The sequence below is a fragment of the Cnephaeus nilssonii genome (assembly GCF_951640355.1).
Source record: "Cnephaeus nilssonii genome assembly, chromosome: 13".
Lineage (NCBI taxonomy): Eukaryota > Metazoa > Chordata > Mammalia > Chiroptera > Vespertilionidae > Cnephaeus > Cnephaeus nilssonii.
Window position 1 is genome coordinate 2,724,326 of NC_137084.1, and position 20,578 is coordinate 2,744,903.

The 20,578-nt window shown below is 62.7% G+C and overlaps 1 protein-coding gene across 1 annotated transcript in view; it reads right to left on the bottom strand.

Moving 5' to 3' along the window:
* SYT7 (synaptotagmin 7) overlaps positions 1-20,578 on the bottom strand; it is a 55,743-nt gene that overhangs the window by 24,369 nt on the left and 10,796 nt on the right. The window contains exons 2-4 of the mRNA XM_079788953.1: positions 7,508-7,611; positions 3,226-3,305; positions 568-699 (exon numbers count right to left, since the gene is read on the bottom strand). Of these exons, the coding sequence (XP_079645079.1) occupies positions 568-699; positions 3,226-3,305; positions 7,508-7,611 (316 nt within the window). The remainder of the gene's footprint in view (positions 1-567; positions 700-3,225; positions 3,306-7,507; positions 7,612-20,578) is intronic.

Here is a 20,578-nt window from a genome sequence, read left to right on the forward strand (position 1 = left end):
CTGGGGCAGGGGCGGTGGGGGTGGGGGAGGGCAGCCGCCTCCAACTCTATCCCACAGGACAACGAGGGTTAACGACGGAGGAAGAGCGGGCTGTCCAGGCCAGGAGGCCCCCAGGCAGGGAGAGAGAGAAAGCCGTGTTAGTCAGAGTTCATCACCACCACCGCCATCACCGCCACCACCTCCGCGACCACCACCGACCACCACCACCAGCAGCCAGGGCAGCAGCGCACAGCGGGGAGGGAAGCCGAGCCGCGCCGCGGGGGAGGGACCCACACGGGCAACCCCGTCCTGACTGCAAGGGGTGGGGCCGCGGGGACCCGCGTGGGGCTGTGTGGCTGCTGGCTGCAGAGGGGCCTCTCCTGAGTGGCGGCCCTGGGGGTGGGGACAGGAGGGGGGCGGGCAGGCGAGGGGGGCAGGAGGGGTTGCTCGTCTCCATGGCCAGCCTGCCCATGGGCTGCAGGGGAGGGGTGGGGAAGGGGAGCAGGGGGAGGAGAGTGACGGGACGGGAGGGAGGAGGGCGTGCGCAGAGACTCGGTACATATCATCAAACCAGGTAAAGTCACTCACTTGAGGGACAGTCGTGGGTCGCCATAAGGGGCGTAGGGTGAAATGTTTAGAATAAACTCCTTGGGAGGGTAGGAGCTCCATTTCTGCTGCACTGTGCTCTCATTGTTATTCCAAAAGTCTCTGTCTAGATCGCTGGAGGGGCAGAGAGAGAGGGGAGAAAACAGGGAGATACAAGAAGAAACAAGAACCGCCCGTCCTGGGGGGCAGGGGCCCCTGAGCACACAGAGGGCAGGCGGGCCAGGCCGGCTCCTGCGGGAGGAAGAGAGGCAGGCGGGCTCCCAGCGGCGCCCCTGCACGTGCACGCGCACACGCCCACCGGGGCGCACACACTCTCGTGGGCGGGAGGAGCGGTGCCGGGAGGAGGCCAGCGACGGGAGGGCGACTGGAGCCTGGCACCCTGGGAAGCTGGAGGGAGAGAGAAAGATGGTGAGAGAGCAGGGGAGAGGGGAGAGGGCCCGGGGAGAAGGCCGGGCGGGATGCAGGGGGAGGGCGAGGCGGAGAGGGTGCTGGTTTCTGGCTGGAAAGAGCTGAAATGCCGATCAGACCCTGCTGCCAACGTCCTCCGGCCTCAGTGTCCCTGCCCGTCCACCACGGCTGCTGTGGCTGCTAAGCCGCCAGCCAGTTCTGGAGCCCCACGTTCTCCCCTCTCCACCCGCCTCCACTGAGCGCTCCTGGGCAGGCCAGCTCCCCCTCCCACTGGCCCGGGGTCCCCCAGCCTCCGCTGCTCTCTCCCTCCGAGGCCAACGCTGGGACTCAGCCTTCCCAGGGCGGCATCTCCAGGCCTGGGCCTCGCTGAGGGGACGGCCTTCAGGTCCTCTGCACGGGGCCGGCGTGAAGGCCCCGCGGGCAGCCTCTCCCTGTGCCCGGGCCCTGGCCACCCCCCCGACCCCCCCGCTCCGGGATGCCTCCTCTGGAAGCACAGAGAATGGGGGCGCATGGCCTGGAAACCCCAGGAGCCAAGGACAAGTTGACCTTGACCTCAGTTCTCAAGAGCAGACAGCGAAGCCGAGCTGCCACCACGCGCCCTCGGGCCTCCCTGGTGTGGACAGCCTGTCTGCAGAGCACCTTGGGGAGGTGTGGCCAGGGTTCAAAGCCAAAACCCAGCGCCTTGAAGGCGCCAATGATAGTGCACAGTGTTTCCCAAACTTAGCTGGTCACGGAACCCTTGACTTGTGGAATAACTGTTAGGAGTGCTCCGAGGAACACAGTGTGGGGAGCACTGCTAGAGAACGCGTTCCCCAGGACTCTGACAAGCCCCTCCCTTTACAGGAGGCCCTAGGCCGGGAGATGGTGCAGGGTGAGCCGGCTTCCTGCCACTCCCCTGGCTCTGGGCCCGGCCAGAGGGGGGCCTAGGGACCTGGGGGCGCCCAGATAGGAGTGGTGGCTTCCTTCCCCCGGGGCAGAGGTGACAATGCAGCAGGGGGCGTGGGGGCACGGGCTGCAGGAGGGGGACAGCCCACTGTCCCCTCGCTTTGTCTGAGAGCCCTGCGGGTGCCGCCCACCCCGCTGCCCACCCATCCCCTTGTGGCCAATCCCCTTTGCCTCCTGGGCCCTTTCCAGGACTTCTGCCCCCCCTCCCCCCCTCAGCCCAGACCACGCTGCAAACTCAGGGGCCGGCCTGAAGGCGTCTCAGGTGCTGAGCTGGGGGGCTGGCCCTGTGCTCCCCACCCCAGCTCCCCACACTGCCCCCCTGCCTCCGGGAAGCCCTGAGCCGGGCTCTGCACCGCCCCTGACACCTGCCGGCTCTGGCTTTGAAGACTGGAGAGTGTGCGACCGAACCAGCTTCAAAGGCTTCCCCGGCCTCCCCACCCCCAACCTGGCTGGCCCGCCCTCCACTAACCCACCCCCCACAAACCCGACCCACAGACACACCCACAGCTTCTGTGAACCCCAGACAGGGTCAGAGCTAGAGATGAAAGAGAGGAGGGGCAAGGAGGGGCAGAGGGGGAGCCCTGGGGAGCAGGGGGAGGAAGAAGGGAAGGAGGGAGAGAAAAGGAGACAGAGGAGGAGGGGGGGGACACTAGGCAGTGGAAGGGGCGGGAGGGGAGGGGGCAGGGCAGGCGGGGGCAGCTTGCCCCTTAGCTGGCAGGCTGAGATGGGGGGCCCCAGCCCCACAGCCTCCCAGTGAAGGTGGTCCACAGTGGAAGGCTGAACTGCTTACTTGAAAGGCCTCTTAGAGCAAAATGGGGGGTCAGAGGCAGCTAGACATTCGCTGGGGATGGGGGATGGGGGAGGGGAGCTTCCCTGTTACCAGCGTCCCCTGAGCAGCCCAGCACTGGGCTGCACCCCTCCAGGTCACCCTGAGAACACTGACAGGGTCCGAGAAAAGAGTGGGGGGCTGGGTGGGGTTGGGCGTAGTATGTGTGACGTGAAGGGTGGATGGAGGAACCAGCAACCAGGGCTGAGGGAGGACACAGTGTCGGGAGAGCAGCCAGAGGTGGGGCTGGGGGCCTGGAACACTGTGAGGGTCTGGGGGGCACAGGCAGAGAAGGTGGGGCCTGGAGCCACCCCGAGGCCCAGGGTGTGTGCGGGTGGGGAGCGAGCACAGCACAGGGTTGAGGGGGACTGATGTGCGTGGCAGATGTGGGGAGGGTCGGGGGCTCCTCCCACCTGGGCTGCCTGCACACCCCCATCCCCAACCCCAAGGCTGGCACCTACTTGATGGCCTTCTTCTCACTGCGCCCGCGCCCTGAGTCTGGCGTGCCCACCGTCTCCAAGGAGTTCTTGTAGCGCTTGCCCTACGGAGACAGCACCACGTCACTCCTGGGACCCGGGCCGCACCCTCCCTGCCTCCATGAACGGGCTCCCCCTGGGATAGTGGGGTACTCCCCCTGGGGAAGCGGGGCACTCCCCCTGGGATAGCGGGGTACTCCCCCTGGGGAAGCGGGGCACTCCTCCTGGGATAGTGGGGTACTCCTCCTGGGGAAGCAGGGCACTCCTCCTGGGGTAGGGGGGTGCTCCCTCTGGGGTAGGGGGGTGCTCCCTCTGGGGTGGGGGTACTCCCCCTGGGGTAGGGAGTACGCCCCCTGGGGTAGGGGGTACTCTCCCTGGGGTAGGGGGTACTCCCTCTGGGGTAGGGGGTACGCCCCCTGGGGTAGGGGGTACGCCCCCTGGGGTAGGGGTAGCCTGGAGCCCAGCCTCGGCGACAAGGTCAGAGGCCGAGGTGAGGGTGTCACGGCTGTGGGGTGCCAGCTTCACCAGGGCCTGCTCTTTGGTTGGCACTTCCTGGGCCTCAATGAGTCCCAAGACCTGCCCCACCCGCTTGACCTGCACCCCATCCCTGACCCCAGGCCGGGGCCTCTCCTGACCTGTGGCTCTGGCCGGGCTCCCCAGCACTTCCCCCTCAGCACAGGCAGATGGCTCTCCTGCCCAATCACCCGGCTACGTCACACCGGCCGTCACCGCCCCAGATGGCGGGGGTGGCACCCTGCAGGGCCAGGCTGGCAGCGGCCAGTGACGTGAGCCACGGGGGTGGGAGGAGGCCCGTGCCCAGTCCTGCCCAGGCTGTGCCCCTCACTGTCCGGGGGCTCCCTGGGGTCCTTGTGCCTGGGGCTGGGAGGCAGGGCAGGGCCTGAACACGCTCCCTTGTAAGAAGGCAGCCCCCCAGCGGTCCTCACCCCAGCCTGAGTCGGGGAGGGGAGGGCAGGGCGGAATGCGGGCACCCCCATCCCTGGCTGGAAGAAGGGCCGTGGCTGCAGCGGCGGCGGCTGGGCCTGCTGCCCGGAAGGTGAGCGCCATTCACCTTCTTGGTTGGGTTTCTAAATTTAGTTCATGCCGAGCCTGGCACCATTAGCATTCCTGGCTGCCGCCGCGGCCTCAGTGCGCCCAGGGGCCCCAGGTCTGGGCCAGGCCGGGGCTGGCGGGGGTGGCGGGGGGACGGGGCCATGGGAAGGATGGAGCTGCCCTGCAGACCTTTCTCCGCCCCTGCCCAGTGGGAACACACACGCACGCACACACGTTCCTCCACATGCAGTCGTGGGCACCGACACCACAGCCACAAGTCAGTTGTTCCCCTCGCCCCAAAGCAAACAGGAGCCGCACAGCTGTGCTCCTGGCTCCTGCCAGCTGCAGCCCCTTCCTGGGCACAGGGCCACCTGCTTGGGGACAGTGGCCGCGGAGTTCCCCGCAGGGTGTGTGTGGAGTGGGGGGGCCTCATCCACCCTCAGCACCCCTATGTCTCCGGGTGCCAGGATCCTGGTCCCAGGGCCTCATGCTCCGCGCTACCCTGGTCAGGTCCCGTGCCTCTCGGCCGCCTCCCCTTCCTCCCCGCGTTGGGGTGACGTCACGGGAAGAGCCTCTCAGCACAGCTGTCACTGCTTCCCTCCCGCCTCCAGCCCCCACCCCGGGAAGTTCACCCCAATGAAGGACTGGATGGCCTCTAGCACTCGGTGTGGAGCCTGGTACCCACAATTCTCAAACCATCGCCTGGGAGCGCCCCTCTGGGGTCCCCCCATCCTAGCCGTCGCCTTGGAGCCAGAACCTTAAGAGTTAAAAGCGGAGCTGCTGGGCCCTCTGGGTCCACAAAATCTGCCCGTTCTCAGCTCCAGCTCTGACCCCAAGAGATTCCTAGTTCCAGCTGGGACGGTCAGAGCCTAGAGCCGGTCCATGTGCCAAGGGCCCTTCTTGGGGTGACCCTCAGGCAGGACCCCCCCCCCCCACTATTCTCCAGCGCTTCAGGCAGTGTGAGGCTCCGGCTGAGGAACCCTCTCCCCCTTCCCCCCCTCCTCTTTCTTCCTAGTCGTGGCAGGGAACTTGCCCATAAGCACCCCCTCCTGAGGCGGTCCCTGTCGCTTCCCCCAGGCCCGCTCCTCCTTCCACAGCTCAGAGAGCCTCCCCCTCGGGCTGCAACTGTCACTGCAGTGGAGCTGGGGTGCTAGGGGGACAGGAATTGGGGCAGAACTTGATTTGGGGGACAGGGGAAGTGCATGGGGCAAGGAGAGAACCCCAAGCAGGGCCCAGGAGACCCCACGCCCCCAGCCTGCTTGGCAGGGAGGGCTTGGCCGCTGAGCTGGAAAACGCCAGCTGGAGATGAAGGAAGTTATTAATGTTTGGAAATGAGATCTGGGCTGCGAGGGCACCACGTCACTGCTGCAGGGGGACAGGCGGGCGAGGGAGCCCAGCGACTGTGCGGGCCCTTCCAGCCCCTTCCGTGGAGCACGGAGACAGCCTAGGCAGGGGCTCCCTGGCTCTGCAGCCCCGGGGGGGGGGGGGGCTGAGGGGGAGGGGAGGGTGGCAGCAGGTTGAGGGCTTGGGCAGCTTGGAGAAAGAAGTCAGGACAGTGTGGCTTGGACTCTGGGGGAAGTTCCTTAGGCTGGACAGTGGGGGGGGTGGTGTTGAGGCCCCGGGGAGGTTCTGCATCTCTCAGCTGCCCACCTACTACAAAGCCGTTGTCCTTGAACTCCTGCCCCCAGATGAGTGGGGGCAGGGTGAGGCTCTCACTACATACACAGACACAGACACACACATACACTCACACAGACACACTCAACACAGACACACACACTCTCACAGACTCACAATTACACACACTGCAGCACTTGCCAGGGGAAGCTGGGACGGGGGCAGAGGCGCGCATCTGCTCGATCAGGGATCTGATGAGATTGTCCACATCTCCCCGTGCAGGTTGCACTTGCACGCACACACACACACACACACACACACTGCACCAATACCCTCAAAGTGGATACACTCGGCACAAAGACACCCCCCCACACACACACACACTCAAGGGCACCGCAGCACCTGCTCACACGCCTTCACCTGCCTTCCATTACGGACAGACAGCCCAACCAGACATCCAGGCTGCAGTGTGCGCTCAGCCACTCCCACAGCCTCGAGGACACGCGTGTACATAGGCACGTGGCCACACCCCACCCTCCACCGCCCCTGGAATTCTGAGATGAAGCAGCCACAGGAGAGCCAGGAACAATGCGGGGCAGCCAGCCTGGCTCCACCTGCGGGGAACAGCCGTCCCGCAGACGCGCGCGCGCGCACACACACACGCGCGCACGGGGTGGGGGTGGGGGTGGGGCAGGAAGGAGCTGCCTGAAGCTGTGCATCTCAGGAAGGAGTCACATTCCCAGGTCCTGAGCCTGCGTTTCCTGCAGGAAGCGTGCCCGGCCCCCCGGGGGCGTCTGCGCCTTCTCTTTCGTAGGAGTGTGCCCGCCGCCGCCGCCGCCGCCTCCCGCCTCTGTGGCTGAGCAGGGACCCTTCTACCCTCACCCTGGGCCGCCTCCAGGCCCACCCTCGGGGGTGTCCCCCGCAGTTCCTCCAAGCCCCACCGCGCTTCTGGGCTGGGGCGGCAGGACAGGGAAGGGCTGAGGGTCTCCGGGGGCAGCCCCCCTCCCGGCCGCGGGCTGCGGGCGGGCGGCTCAGCCCCGCTCCCGCCCCGGGCGCCCTCGGTGATGGATGTCCCTCCGGACCATCTCGTTACTTATTGATGCCCGATCCGCTCGTCAATTCCCCAGCCTCGCCTGAGAGCAAAGGAGCCGCTTGTGCTTGTACAAACCCGGGGAACCTGGATGAATGTGAGGGCGCGGGGGTGGGGCGAAGCTGGCGCAGCCACCTCATTGGCCAGGGTGCTCGGCTCGGCCCCGCCCCGGGGGAGGGGGGAGGGCGGCGGGCGGAGGGGAGGGGGCTCCCATTCTCAGTCCGAGCGTGTGTGGCTGCGGCTCTTTCTGCGGGAGGCGGGGCGCGTGTGCGCGGAGTTGCGCGCGTGAGATGGCCCGCGAGACCCGTCTCTCCGCGAATGTCCCCAGGTGTGTGGCTCTGGGTGTCCACACGGACCTACGTGGCCAACACCCGGGCCAGCGGAGTGCGCACGTGCGGCGTCAATGTCTATCGGGTGCGCCTGCCTCGGAGGACAGGTGGGCCATCTGCGCGCGCCTTGGAGAGCCTTCGGGAGCCTGCAGTTGTGGGGGGCGGGGTGCAGGGGCCTCACCAGTTTGCGCTGACACCAGTGGCAGAGGCCGCAGAGGAGGATAGTCACGCTAAGGCTGACGGTGATGATGGCCGAGACCAGCAGGACGTCGCGGGTGGGCGCCCCTGGGGAGGGAGGACATGCATAGGTCAGACCCTCATTGGCCAGGGCCGGCCACCCTCCCTCCGCCCCGAGCCCTCAGAACCACCACGCTGGGAGCTCTGAGCCCCAAGCTCTGCCCGACAGCCCGCCCTGGGGGGCTCTCCGCTCTCCCTCATCTGTAAAATGAGGCAGTTGTGCTGGTTGACATCTGTACTGCTCTCTCCCTGCCCCGGCCCTGTCACCCCCCAAACGTGACACCCTCCAAGGGAGAAGCCAGCGTGCTCCTAGCCCTGCCAGCCCCCACAGGCCTCCAGACCCACTAACACAGCCACTGCTCCCCCAGGCCTTCCCTCTCAGCTCTCCCCAGCCTGAGCTCTGAGCTACGCTCCAGCTAAATCTGCCCAAAGGGCGATCGGTTCCTACAATCCCGCTGAAGGCATCTGCCCTGTGGGCATGGACAGACTCTTAAGTGTCGGGCCGAGACTCAACAGCCACATGTAGAGTCCAGGAGGAGATCTCCGGAACTCTGTGATCAGCCCTCACCCCCTTAGCCCAACGTTGCTTGGGTGAAAGGCCACCCAGCCGGGGTCTGCACGCCACCCAGCCGGGGTCTGCACACCCGCCCTCCCCTCCCTGAGTCTCGGGGCCTGTGGTGGACAATCTCCCGAATGCTCGCCCTGGCTTCCATTCCGAGAGCTCAGAGGTCCTGCGTGCTGCGGCCAGAGGTGAACCTGAGGGGCAGGGTGGGGAGGCGGTGAAGGATTAGAAAAGACAGACAAGAGAATAAAGCTGGGGCTAGGTGGGACACTGCCCTCTGATTAGAGAGACAGTGCCACGGCCTGCAAGCCGAGTCTATTTTATAGCCAGATCCCACGAGGCAAAGGAAGGGCGTGGGAAAGATGTTTACAGTGTTCTCGTGGGTTTCGAATCTACTCAATTACAGGCACCTGATCCAGCTTTGTTTACTTGCTGCACCTCCCGCAGCCCATATCACTCAGCCACGTGGGACCACAGGTTCAGACCATAAGGTCAAGCTTACAACCATAGCCTTTGGCTATAATTGTGCTGGGACTTGCACGTGTCTTTGCCACGAGAGAACCGTGCCCTCTCATTAGTCCCAGGCTTGAACCTGTCCAAACGCTGTGGCCGCTCTCCACAGGCCTGGACCTCAGGGATGGGAGGCTTCGTGGGCCTGGCCGGGGAGGAAAGTGACAGGTTTCTGCGCAAATGGCGTCTCCTGCTCGCCGTGTGGCTGAGGGCGAGTCACAACCGCCCCGTGTGCTCCCCTGCAACGCAGATAAACCGCCTCCCTGCCGTCGCACGGGGGGTTGCACACACGAGCCCAAACCAGACATCAGGAAGGCGAAACTTGACCGGAAATGGTCATGTGAGGGAGTCGGGTGCGAGCAGCACCGATCACACGTGCTCTGTGAAGCTGCGTGCACTGGGATGTCCGAAAGCCAAGGAGACGCGACTGTTACAGAGGAGCCAGGGGGACGGTCACTGCGAGTTGAGGACAGCTGTCTGTCTGGTCCTGGTTCCTGAGGTTTTAGCTTCTGGGCTCGTCCTCTTGCTTTGCTGGGGGGCCTCAGAGGGAGGGCCCAGAGGTCGCCCCCAGCTCTCAGGGCCCTCGGGGCTCCCCCCATCACCACTCCAGGGCCCTGGGCACCTGGTTTGCTACCTGCTCTCCCTAGAATCCTGCTCGGGTCCCCTCTCTCCCTCCCCATTTCCGGAGCCTCCCAGCTGTGGGAAAAGGCCGCCCTCGCCTGTCCCCCATCTCTCCACCTGCCAGGCCAAGGGAACTTCCTCTCGTCCCGAGTCCACAGCCTCAGCCCCCAGACGCCCCTGCAGCCCGCCCACGGTCAGTCACCTTCAGGGCCCCCAGCTCTCGGGAGCTCAGACCCCAAAGAACCGGGCCTGCCCTTCCCTCCGCGGCCGGCCGGGAGAGCACACTCGCCGAAGTTCAGGTCAAATGGGAGGCCTCCATCTTCACCCTCCAGCCTCTGAGGGAGGACAAGGGGGGAGAGTGAGGCCACAGTTCCGCAGGGCTGCGGTGAGGAGGGGGGCAGGGGTGCCTTCCGGGAAGAGGGCTGCACTCTGCCCAGCTCCCTCCACGGGAGCTGGCCCTGCCTCACCGGAAGGGCCTGGGGGAGGGGGAGAGCAGTGACCCCACACCTTCCTTTGTTGAACTCCCTCCTCAATAAAGTAAATTCCACCTCGGGTTGAGCTTTCTTCAACTACTCCCTGCTGAGAACCTGCCACGGGCACCGGGGACAGGCCAGAATCCGGCGGTGACGTCTTCGCCTGTCCAGTGCCCCAGAACCGGCGAGCGGCCGGCCGCCAGCCTGCAGCTCCGGACTCCAACATACCCGAGGACAGACCCAGGTGTGAGGACAGCCGCTGCCTCACTTAAAAAATGATAACTTTATTTAAAAAGAATATATATTCTTCCAAATTTACTTTTCAATGGGAGTTGACAAGCCTCTATTTCTTAACAGCCTTGGCCCAGTGCCTCCACCACCGTGTCTCCGTTTCCTCCTTCATAAAGATAAAAACGCTGTCCGGTCTGTGGGACTGCTGTTAGCGCTCAGAGATCGGTATGATGACCAGGGTTGTTGGTGTTAGTTTTGTCTCGGGGGTAAACAGAGGCTCTGGGGCACACAGATGACGTGACAGCCGGATGAGGGAGCTATCTGGGAAGGCTTCCCGGAGGAGAGGGCCTGTGGTGTGGTCTGGGGGTGGGGGTGAGGTGAGGGTAGCATATTCTGGGCAGAGGGAACAGCAAGAGCAAAGGAGGTCGGTGCCCTCAGCTGTGCCAGAGCCGGCCCTTCCTCGCTCTGATGACGAGCAGGTGTCCTAGATGTTCCACGTGCGGTAACAACGTAGTGCGCACAGCAACGGAAGTCAGCGGGATGGCTATCCCCAGTTTACAAACGGGGAAACGGAGGCACAGAGGGGCCACGCCCCTTGTCCAGGGTCCTTCAGAGAGCAGGTGGTGGAGCCAGGGTGTGAGCCCGCAGCCTGGCTCGGAGCCTCTACCCCTGCTCTGTGCGCTTTGGGGAACACTGGGGTTCCCGGGAACCCCTCCGGGGCTGCGGAGGCGGGAGCGGAGTAGGTGAGGCTGTGGCCCCACAAGTCCTCCTCAACCAACGCAGCAGCTCCTATTTCCCCGTTTCCCCGCTGGGGGGTTGCGGACACCTGACAAAAGGGATGTTGCTAAGGATGGTGAGCCCGTCCCGGGACCAGGGCCCTGGGACCCTGCAGCATGGCGGATGCCATGGTCTTCCAGGCAGTGCCCTCTCCCCGCCAGGCTCCCAGCATCCCTTGCACAGCCCGCGGGGCCCGGGAAACGCTTGCCATTGCAAATTGCACCGAGGCTGTGAGTAAGTGACACGCCGTCCTCGGCCGACGCACGGCGCTGCCATCAGGGGGACCAGCGTGCCCTCACCTGCCAGCCAGAGCGAGCCATCCCCAGGGCGTGGAGTCGCAGGGTCTGGGGCTGGACGGGACCTCGGAAGTGATGGGGCCAGCCCATCGGGGCGCCCCCCCCCCCCGCCCCCGGCGGGGCGGCCACAGGAAGCTGCTTCGCAGGAGACGGGCTCCAGGGATGGGCACTGGGGAGGGCTGCTGGCTGGACCCGCCCCCCCCGGAGCCTTCCCTCGTGGCCCCCGGCTCGCCCTCCGGAGCTGCTGGGAGCAAGCCGCTCCCTCTGCCACACGCCGGACCAAATCCGTGCTGACAGCTCTCATGTGCCCTCCAGCCGTCTCCAGGCAAAGCCGCTCGTGCCCTTCGAAACCTCCCTCCGATGACATGCATGGTTTCAAGTCCCCTTAGCGTCAGCATATTCACACGCGGGGAAAGAAAATATTGCCGCCCTCGCCAGCCTTCTGACAGCGCCGAGCTCCACGACCTGTCCCTGGGCAGAGGAGACAACCTGGGTCCCGGGGGGCAGGGGGGAGGGGGAGAGAGGGGGAGACAGACAAGGGCAGACCGAGGGCACCGGGAGACCCGGGAGGCAGGGGGAGGCAGGAGCGAGGAGGACCAGGCCTCCTGGGTCCCATCTCAGGGGTGTCCTGGAGCGAGGGGCGAGCTCGGGCACATTGCTGCCCCTGAGCCCAGGCCTGTGGCGGGTATGTCAGCTGATCGGAGCTCAGGGTTCATGATACTCTAACGGAGACCTGTAGGAGCTCGCGGGGTCCAGCCTGGGCGCCCCAGGAGGCGGCCCACCTCTGAGGGTGGGCAAAATGCTCACCCACAGTCTTCCCCTCTGTCTGCCCAGCACCACGGACAGAGCCGAGCCCGTAGGCGGTGCTCAATACATGCTTGTTGCCAGGATGAGTGGGGAGGAACCCCAGGCCGCTAGGAGTAATGATGATAATAGAGGCTACCATGTATTAAGCACCTACTGTGTACCAGAGTACAGGGTCCGAGAAGGCAGGGGTCCTGCTCTGTTGTTCCAGGATCCTCGGTGACAGGCTGACGCTCGGTAAACATTGGTTGAACGTTCAATGCCTGTATATGTTATCTCCTGTCACCCAAACAAGACAGGAGAGAAGAGACGGGAGGGGCTGCAGGGACAGGGTTTGAGAACCTCTCTTACACACACACACACACACACACACACACACCCCTTTTCCGTTCTTCCCTCATGCCCATCTTTGCCTGACAATTCTTTTTAAAAAAAAATATATATATATATATATTGATTTCAGAGAGGAAGGGAGAGGGAGAGAGAGATAGAAACATCAGTGATGGGAGAGAATCATGGATCGGCTGCCTCCTGCACACCCCCCACTGGGGATCGAGCCTGCAACCCGGGCCTGTGCCCTTGACTGGAATTGAACCTGGGGCCCTTCAGTCCGCAGGCCGACACTCTACCCACTGAGCCACACCGGCCAGGGCATTTGCCCGACAATCCCTAGTTTTTCTAGGCCAGAGGAAAAGCACCTCGTCCAGAAGCCCTCCGTAACCTCCTCAGTGGGAATGAGCTTCTCCTGCCTCTGGGCCCCCCTTACACGGTGCCGGCCCTGCTTTTAGGGTGCGGTGACTAAGTGCCCGGGCTCTGGAGCCAGGCTGTCTGGGCTCAGATTCTCGCTCTTACTCTTCCAAGCCATGGGACCTGACCTGTGTGTGCATGGTTTCCCGCTCTGTAAGTGGGGGCTCGTCATAGTCAGGCCTCCTAGGACTATTGTGGGGTTTAAGGGAATTAGCACCCAGAATGCGCTTTGCACTGTGCCTGGTGCGGAGTAAGGAGGCAGTGAGTGCTGGCCACTGTCACGGCATCGCCACCGCTCCGCGCAGGAGCCGTCTGGGCACGGAGCTGACACTCAGTGAGTGCTGAGGGAAATACTGAACTAGATGCACATCCAGTTTTCCCCAAAGGACAGCAGAGGCCGGGGAGGGGGGGGGGGGTCACGTCTTACTCAATTCTGTGCACCCCGCCCCCGCCCAGTCCCTGACTCATGGGGGGTGGGCCCGGGGCTTGAACAAGAGCGTCAGTTGAATGCGTAGGGAAGGTGAGGGGAGGGCGGAGGCCGTGAGGGCTGGGGGTGGGGTGGCAGCTGGAAGCAGGCTGGGCTGCAGGTGAGCACGGAAGACCGGACCCGTCCCTTGCCAGGGATCTGCCCTCACTCCCAATTTTTCTCATCTCCTCAGCAAGCCATGATTTATGGATGAACAGAATCAAACAGGGCCGCTGGCTGCTGGGATGCCCCGGGGAGCTGTGGTGAGGGAATGGACTTCTGAGGGCACGCTCACCAGGGGGAGTGGGCAGGGAGCCAGAGGAGCAGGCACACATACACAGGCCACAGACACCATGGCTCTCTCACACACGCGCGCACACATGCGCACATACATGCGCCACGGAGACTCATCCTTGGCACAGACACCCATGCATGCACACATACATACACAAGCCACAGAGACTCCTTGCACAGACATCCATGTTCACACACACACACACACACACACAATGAGCCACGGAGACTCCTTGCAGATACCCATGCTCAGACTCACACACATACACATGCATGGACACCCATGTGTGCGCACACACACACACAAGCCACAGAGACTCACTCCTTGCACAAACACCCATGCTTACCTTCACACCCCCCCCCATGCATGGTCATACATGGTCATAGCCATGAGCAGATGCCCAGCCCACTCTGCCATCCACGGGGTCTCGGTATTCATGCACTTCCTCTAGCCTGGAATTTTCTCCCTGTGCCCCGCATTTGTCTACTCAGATTCTGTCTGTCCTTCGGAGGCAGAGCAGTGGGAGGGAAACCGGGCGTGGAGGCAGACAACCTGGGCTCAAGTCCCACCCCTGGCCCTGGCCAGTGACCCTGGGAGGGCCCATGCTGGGCCCAAGTGCTTCCCCTTTAAATGAGGATAATAGCCCCTGGCCTCCCCTGCCGGGGTCCTGTCAGGGTCACAGAGCACTTCACATTAACCGAGCGCACGCCTTTCGTGCCAGGAAGTTCAGCTGCACCATTCTGTGTGATCGCCACGACCTTGTACCACACACACACACACACACACCCCTCCTCCTAGTCCACAGAGGAAGACATGGGCATGGGGAATTAAGGCAACTCGAGCCTGTCCCTTCCCAGCGACAGCGGCTTCCTCTGAGCTGAAGGATGTGATAAGATTCTGTAATATGCTACACGGCACAACCTAGCCACACCCCACCGTTCCCCTGCCTTCCGGAAGGCCGACGTCTCTTACACCTGAGGCTTTGCACAAACTGTTCTCTAGGCCTGGAATGCCCCTCCTTCTATTCTCTACCCTCAGGATCCCCAGACAGAGATGGCCTTCATTCCCTCCCACATTTCCTCCTGCTTCCCCTGTTCCTACGGCAATTCTTCTTTGGGTTAATAATTAGCACTTTCTCTGTCTTTCCCCCACTGGGAGCACCGGGAGGGCTGAGACCACAGATCACTCATCTCTGTAGCCCAGGGTCTGGTACGCAGGAGAGGCTGGATAGACAAGTGCTGAACAAAAGCCTGAAGTTATTCAAGGCCGCAGGGAAGCCCACCTCTTCCAGGAAGCCCTCCCTGATGACACGCACTCACAGCCGTCCCTTTCCTCTCCAAACTGGAATTAACTGCCCCTCTGTCCACCCTCCCTCTTCTTGGGAATAGTCTTGTTCCCCAAGCAGGGGAACAAGACTATTCCCCTGCTTGGGGAACAAGGCAACATCCTGTCTCCCCATTGCTTGGGGTCTCCCCTCGCCCACCGACGAGGACACAATGCAGGGAAGCTGCTGGATGTGCTGGAAACTTGTGCACATGGGCGCCTGCCCCGGAGCTAATTTGCTCTTGTACTCTCGGCTGGTGACATGCACACGCCCTCTCTCCAGCCTTTCCAAAGCTGTTGCACCGCCACCCCCTCCCAGCCTAGACTGCTCCCCTCCTCTGCACCCCCATATCCCAGGCCCGTGCTCTCCTTCCCAAATGGCTGTACTCACAGTGACTAATGTACACTCAGCACTGAGTCACGTTCGCAGCCCCCAGCGCCCCTCTGAGGGGAAACACTCCTATGCTCATTTGACAAAGAAGCAAACGGAGGCTCAGAAGGGCTCTGCCCAAGAGCACACGGCGGAGGAGAGCTAAGGCCAGGGTTGGACTTGGCGTCTCTAGACCCCAAACCCTGCGGCTCTCACTCCGGTCCACCCACTGGGAGCTGAGCCCTGACACAAGTCGTTCGAAGGAGCAGGAAGAGAAGAAAGACACGGAGTGAACACAGGATCAAGAGCAGCCAAAAAACTGACCAGAGAGCCATGCCCGTTACCCCGAGCATTTCAGAGGTCCCCCGCTCTCTCACACACCTTTCCCGGCTCCTCCCTCCCTCCACCAGGCCAGACCTTGGCCTCAGTCTACCCAAAGGTCTCAGAACAGTCCGGGGGTTGAGTGCCTGAGGCTGGCCAGAGTGTGAGCAGAAGAGAAGGGTGGGGTGCCCAGGGCCCTGTCTCTGCTGTGCTGACTGGGGTGCAACTACTATCCCGGAAAGAAAGCAGAGTGATGTTGGAGGTGGTTGGGGATACATCTGCCAGTGGGTTCCCCTCCCACCGGATTCTGCACTGGGACATATTATGCCTCAGGGACCGCCCCCCCCCCCCCCCTCATCCTTTGCTGGATGACGTCCGGTGGGAAGCAGTGAAAGCTGGAGTCCCAGGTCTCCCTACGAGGCATCCCTTCCCGTGCACGTGAGCAGCTGGGAGTGGGAAAAGGTGGGAGGGGAGTTACAGGTGCAGAGCCTGCAGCCCGGGACTAGTTGGGCATGAGAAGGCGGGGGGGTATGTTTGATGCCTAGCCCACCTCCCTCCCTCCTACCGACCCAACATACAGAAAAGCCAGAAAAGGGCATAGTTGGGAGACAGCAACAGAAAAACCAATGAGCTAAACTCTGAACCCAGACAGCCAGGCAAAGCGCCAGGCCTCCCGTCATGATGAATACCCTGCCTTCTCTCCGCACTGAAACTCCCCGCGCGCTCGAGGCCACCCACCTTGGGAACGGGGGCCGCTCACGTCTTGCTCCAGGAAAAAAGAAAATGAGATGGGCGGGCAGAAGGGAAAAAGGAAAAGAAGGGAACGAGACAGGCTCTCATTTCCCGGGGAAGCTGGGCCTTGGCCCCACTCCCATGCCCTCCCGACAGGCTCTCTCCCTCCGTGTCCTTCAGAAAGCCGGCGCCACCCACAACCCCTCCGGCCTCTCCAGGGTGGGAGGGAGGCTGGAAACCGAGGAGGCCCTCGGGGAATTGTTTGGGAAAGTTAAAAGTAGCTGAAAATAGGGGCTTAGAGCGAGCAAGCCTCTTCAACCTTGACTGTAATAAAAACAGATAATGCGTGAGCGAGCGAGGGAGGGAAGGCTGGCAGGGGCTGCCGAGGCCGGCGGGGTGCGGGCGGTTTAGAATTCAGAGGAGATGCTAAGTGAGTAAACAGCGAATGAAGGATGACCCGGATGGGCCAGGAGCTGTTCCAGCAAGACACCGGACGGGGGCATGTCGGGATCCACGAGCCCTCTGACTCCTCACCAGGGAGCGAGGCCGGGTGAGCTCCCCGGGCCGCGTCCACCCCTCTCCGCCTCTGCTCTCCCCCCCAGCAGACAGCACGGCTTTGGTAACAGTGGCTCCCAGCTGTTCCGTGCAGAGCAGTTCACAATGTGCTCCGGCGTTCACGGAGGGGCTCACCTCACCGTCGTGTTTAAGGGAGGTGATGGGGGTGTCTTCTACCTGGTGACCCCCTTCCCGCATCACAGCCCCTCCCACCTCCCACAATTCGAGGCTTAGGGAAGGCTTCGGTCTCTAGCCTCAAAAGAGGGGTAGAGGGAGCCCTAGCCGGTTTGGCTCAGTGGATAGAGCATCGGCCTGCGGACTGAAGGGTCCCAAGTTCGATTCCGGTCACCAGTAGGGGGCGTGCAGGCGGCAGCCAACCAGTGATCCTCTCTCATCATTGATGTTTCTATCTCTCTCTCCCTCTCCCTTCCTCTCTGAAATCAAATACAAATATATATATATATATATATATATATATATATATATATATATATATATATTTTTTTTTTTTTTTAAAGAGGGGGAGAGGGAGATAAACCATCTGCAGACCTCAGGAAGCTACTGAGTCCGGAAGTCATCAGGGTCAAAGCCACTCAGGACGAGCAGGGAGCCCAGGGAAGGCGGGGCTCCGCTGGAGGGGCTCTCCGCCAGGACTGTGCAGCGGGGGCAGGACCAGGGGCATGTGATGATTAAGTACAGGCCTTGACCACTCGTTACTCCTATGAATAATACATCGTTGTGCCTCGGCCTAAATCAGCATCGTATTGTTATGAATAATACACGGCTGCAAAGAAGCCGGAGTGGGAACGGTGCGCAGTATTTTATTCGAGGATCTCGGAGCACTTAAGAGCTCCTCATGCTGATGCCTCGATTTTACCCCCCCCCCCCCCCCCCAGGTCACAGGCCCCGACACCCTCCCGCCTGAGGCTCACAGCCATGAAAGCCACGGGGGCTAGGGATCGTCCACCCTGAGGTCCAGACTCTTGACCTGTGGTTTTGATGACCTGGGGGCAGCGATACACTTAATGTGTGTCCGCGTGAGAGCTCTCAGGGGCAGGTCCTAGAGGTGTGTAGGAAGGAGGTGGCGGGGTGGGGGGGGGGGGCGTTAACGGGTGGGAATTCAGTTGTGGGCGTGGTGGAAAGAGACTGCTGGGGATCTGAGTCCAGTCCGGCCGCTCACTGTGTCACGGTGGCTGTGTGACCTTAGCCACGAACTCACTTCTCTGGTCCTACGTCGCCTTGTTAGGATACAGGGCAGCTGAGATTCCCAGTCAGAGGCGCCATTCTCCATATTCAGGGATAGCAACCCATTGTCAGCACAGAGCCCCTGAGCACGCGCCCCGAGACCTGTCCGCGGTCCTGACTCCGCCGCAACCCGCTGCCTCTGTCCTTGGTGCTGAAGCAGGACTCGGCCCTGGGTCGGAGCCCTCCGCCAGGCCACCGTTCGCATTGCCCCTGGCGAGTGGGATCTAACCCGCCGGAAACCCTTTTGGGGACTGCAGCACAGGGGCCCCACCTTCCACTGTCAGTTCCTCCCAGATCAGCCTTAAGCTGAAGCCCCGCCGAGCCACCAACGGACCTAGGAGCTCCCTTTCCCCCCCGGGAGGTCCCCAGTCAGCAGCCCAACTTGAGACACCAAGAGCCTCCCCACCCATTAATGCCACACCCCATTCCCTCCCGGGAGCCCGCGGCACCGCCCCCTGGAGGCTGGCGCGGGTACTGCGCTCGGAGCAGGCGCACAGACGTCCTCGGCGGCGGCGGTGCTGGGCGAAGGGGGAAGGAGTGGCAGCCTGTCCCGCCCCCGCCGCCCCCTCACCCTTCCCGGGGCAATCTGGCGCCTGGCGCTTGCGGCGCCGCCCAGCACCCGTGCTCCTTGGCTGTCTGGCTGTGTCTGGTGGCCTTGGGGTGCGATGCTCCCCAGTTCACAGCGAAGACAACTGGACCAGGTGAAACTTTCTGCCCCCTCCTCCAAGGTTCGCGGGGTAGACCTCTTTAAATCCGACCTTTCCTCCCACGGTAGGGCCAGTCCTACCAAGATGAGCACCAAGGCCTGTAATGTTCCTTCCCCGAGGGCAGCGGCGCCCAACCTCACATCCACCCAAATAACAAGCTTGCCCTCAGCCCCTCCCTAGGAATAAGTGGGGGTGAGAGGAGGCCACAGCTGCAACCCAGTCCTGACCCCCCGACCCCACAGGTGGGGGCTCTTTGAGAAGCAAATCTGCTTGGTGTTTATAGAGGACTGCTTCATATTGGCCTCACGGGGTGTAAAAATTCCCCTCCTTCAAAAAAAAAAAAAAAGGCAAAAAACAAATAACCACCTGAAGACAACACTCAAAATCACAGCTTCCCTGGAGCCAGGCAGGGAGTAAGGCTAATAGGCTTTAATTACAGTAGATACTATAGCCAATGCCACGAGCCGCACACTCACTCCAGGCCGAGCACGACGGTAAGAGCTCTGCCCACATTATCGCCTTCGGCCTTACAACCCCCCTGGTGGGAAACATCATGATCAGCAGCATCCTACAGACGACGGAAGTAGGGTTCAGACAGGTGAGGGGACCACGCAGGGTGGGCCAGCTGGTGCGTGTGGGGCCTGGCACGGGGACCACACCTGTCTGCCTTCCTCAGCTGGGCCCACCCTGACGAAGCCTCGCTGCCCCTCGGGTGTATCCAGGGCCACCCCTCCACCGTCCTCCCATCCCAGAGATGGAGAGCCACGCGGGGGAGACAGCGACACCGCGGTCCGGCAGCTCTTCACAGCCTGCAGAGGGCTTTTACAGCCTCCGTCCAAACCCTCCCTCATGGTGCTTGAGGGCCTCGTTTGAGTTTACAGGAGAGAAAACCAAGGCTCAAGGAAATGAGTGGCTTGCCCCGTCCCACGGTGGGTCGTGAATCCGAGCCTCCGATGAAGACGGTGGGACTCCCAGCCCAGTGCTATCCGCCCTCCTCCCCAAGGCTGGGGTCCAGGGAGGGGGGGTCCAATGGGCCTTCATGTCCTGAGAGGCTTCCTAAGGCCATGACCTGGGCCACCTCCCTCCTCCTGCTCCCTAGGGCTGTCAGTTGGCTCAGCTCTGACTTGAAGTCTCGGTTTCTCATTCTAAATGAAATTTTTTTTTTCCCAGGCAATTACTTCCTGCTAATTAGGAGGCAAGACTGCCAGTCCCTGGGCCCTGGGCTGACCCCTTTTCTCAACTCACAGGGGTGGGGCGGTTACTGAGGTACAGGGTAGCAGCCACAGCCACAGACGCTGCCTGGATCGGCCCCATCCGCTGAAGGAGGCCAGGAAACCTTGGAGGGTGGGTGAGGGGGCCTGGCGGAGGCGGAGGGAGCGAGGGCCAAGGAGCTGGAAGGAGGGAAGCGGGCTGCTGGGAGGGAGGGGCTCTGAAGGGGGCGAGGCAGGGGACAGGAAGCTGGAAGGAGCTTAGACATGCATGCAGGGTAAGGGGAGGCCTAGGCTCAGGAGCCGGCGAAGCCCGGAAGATCCAGAGAAATGGGGAACGTGTCCTGTTGTAGAAAGGAGGGACCTCGGGAAGCAGAGAGACAGAGGCGGGCTCTGCCCTCTGCAGACGGAGAGGAAGGAGGAAAGCACCTGGAAAACGGTCGAGATGCGGGAAGTGGGAGAGGCAGGGGGGCAGGGGGAGACTGGGAGATGCCAGGAAGGGGAAGGAGAGAGGAAGGGCAGGGAGGAAGGAGGAACTGCTGGAGGAGAGCCCTGGAGAGCCGGGAGGAGAGCCGAGGGGAGAGCCGGGAGGAGAGCCGGGAGGAGAGCCGGGAGGAGAGCGGGGAGGAGAGCCAGGAGGAGAGCCGAGGGGAGAGCCGGGACGAGGGTGGCGTGGCAGCTCCCAGGGCCCCAGGAAAGGCTCTCTCTCTGTCACTGTCCTTGAGCCGCCCCCAATGTCAGTGCCCAGCCGGTTGGGCCTGCCTGCCCTCCC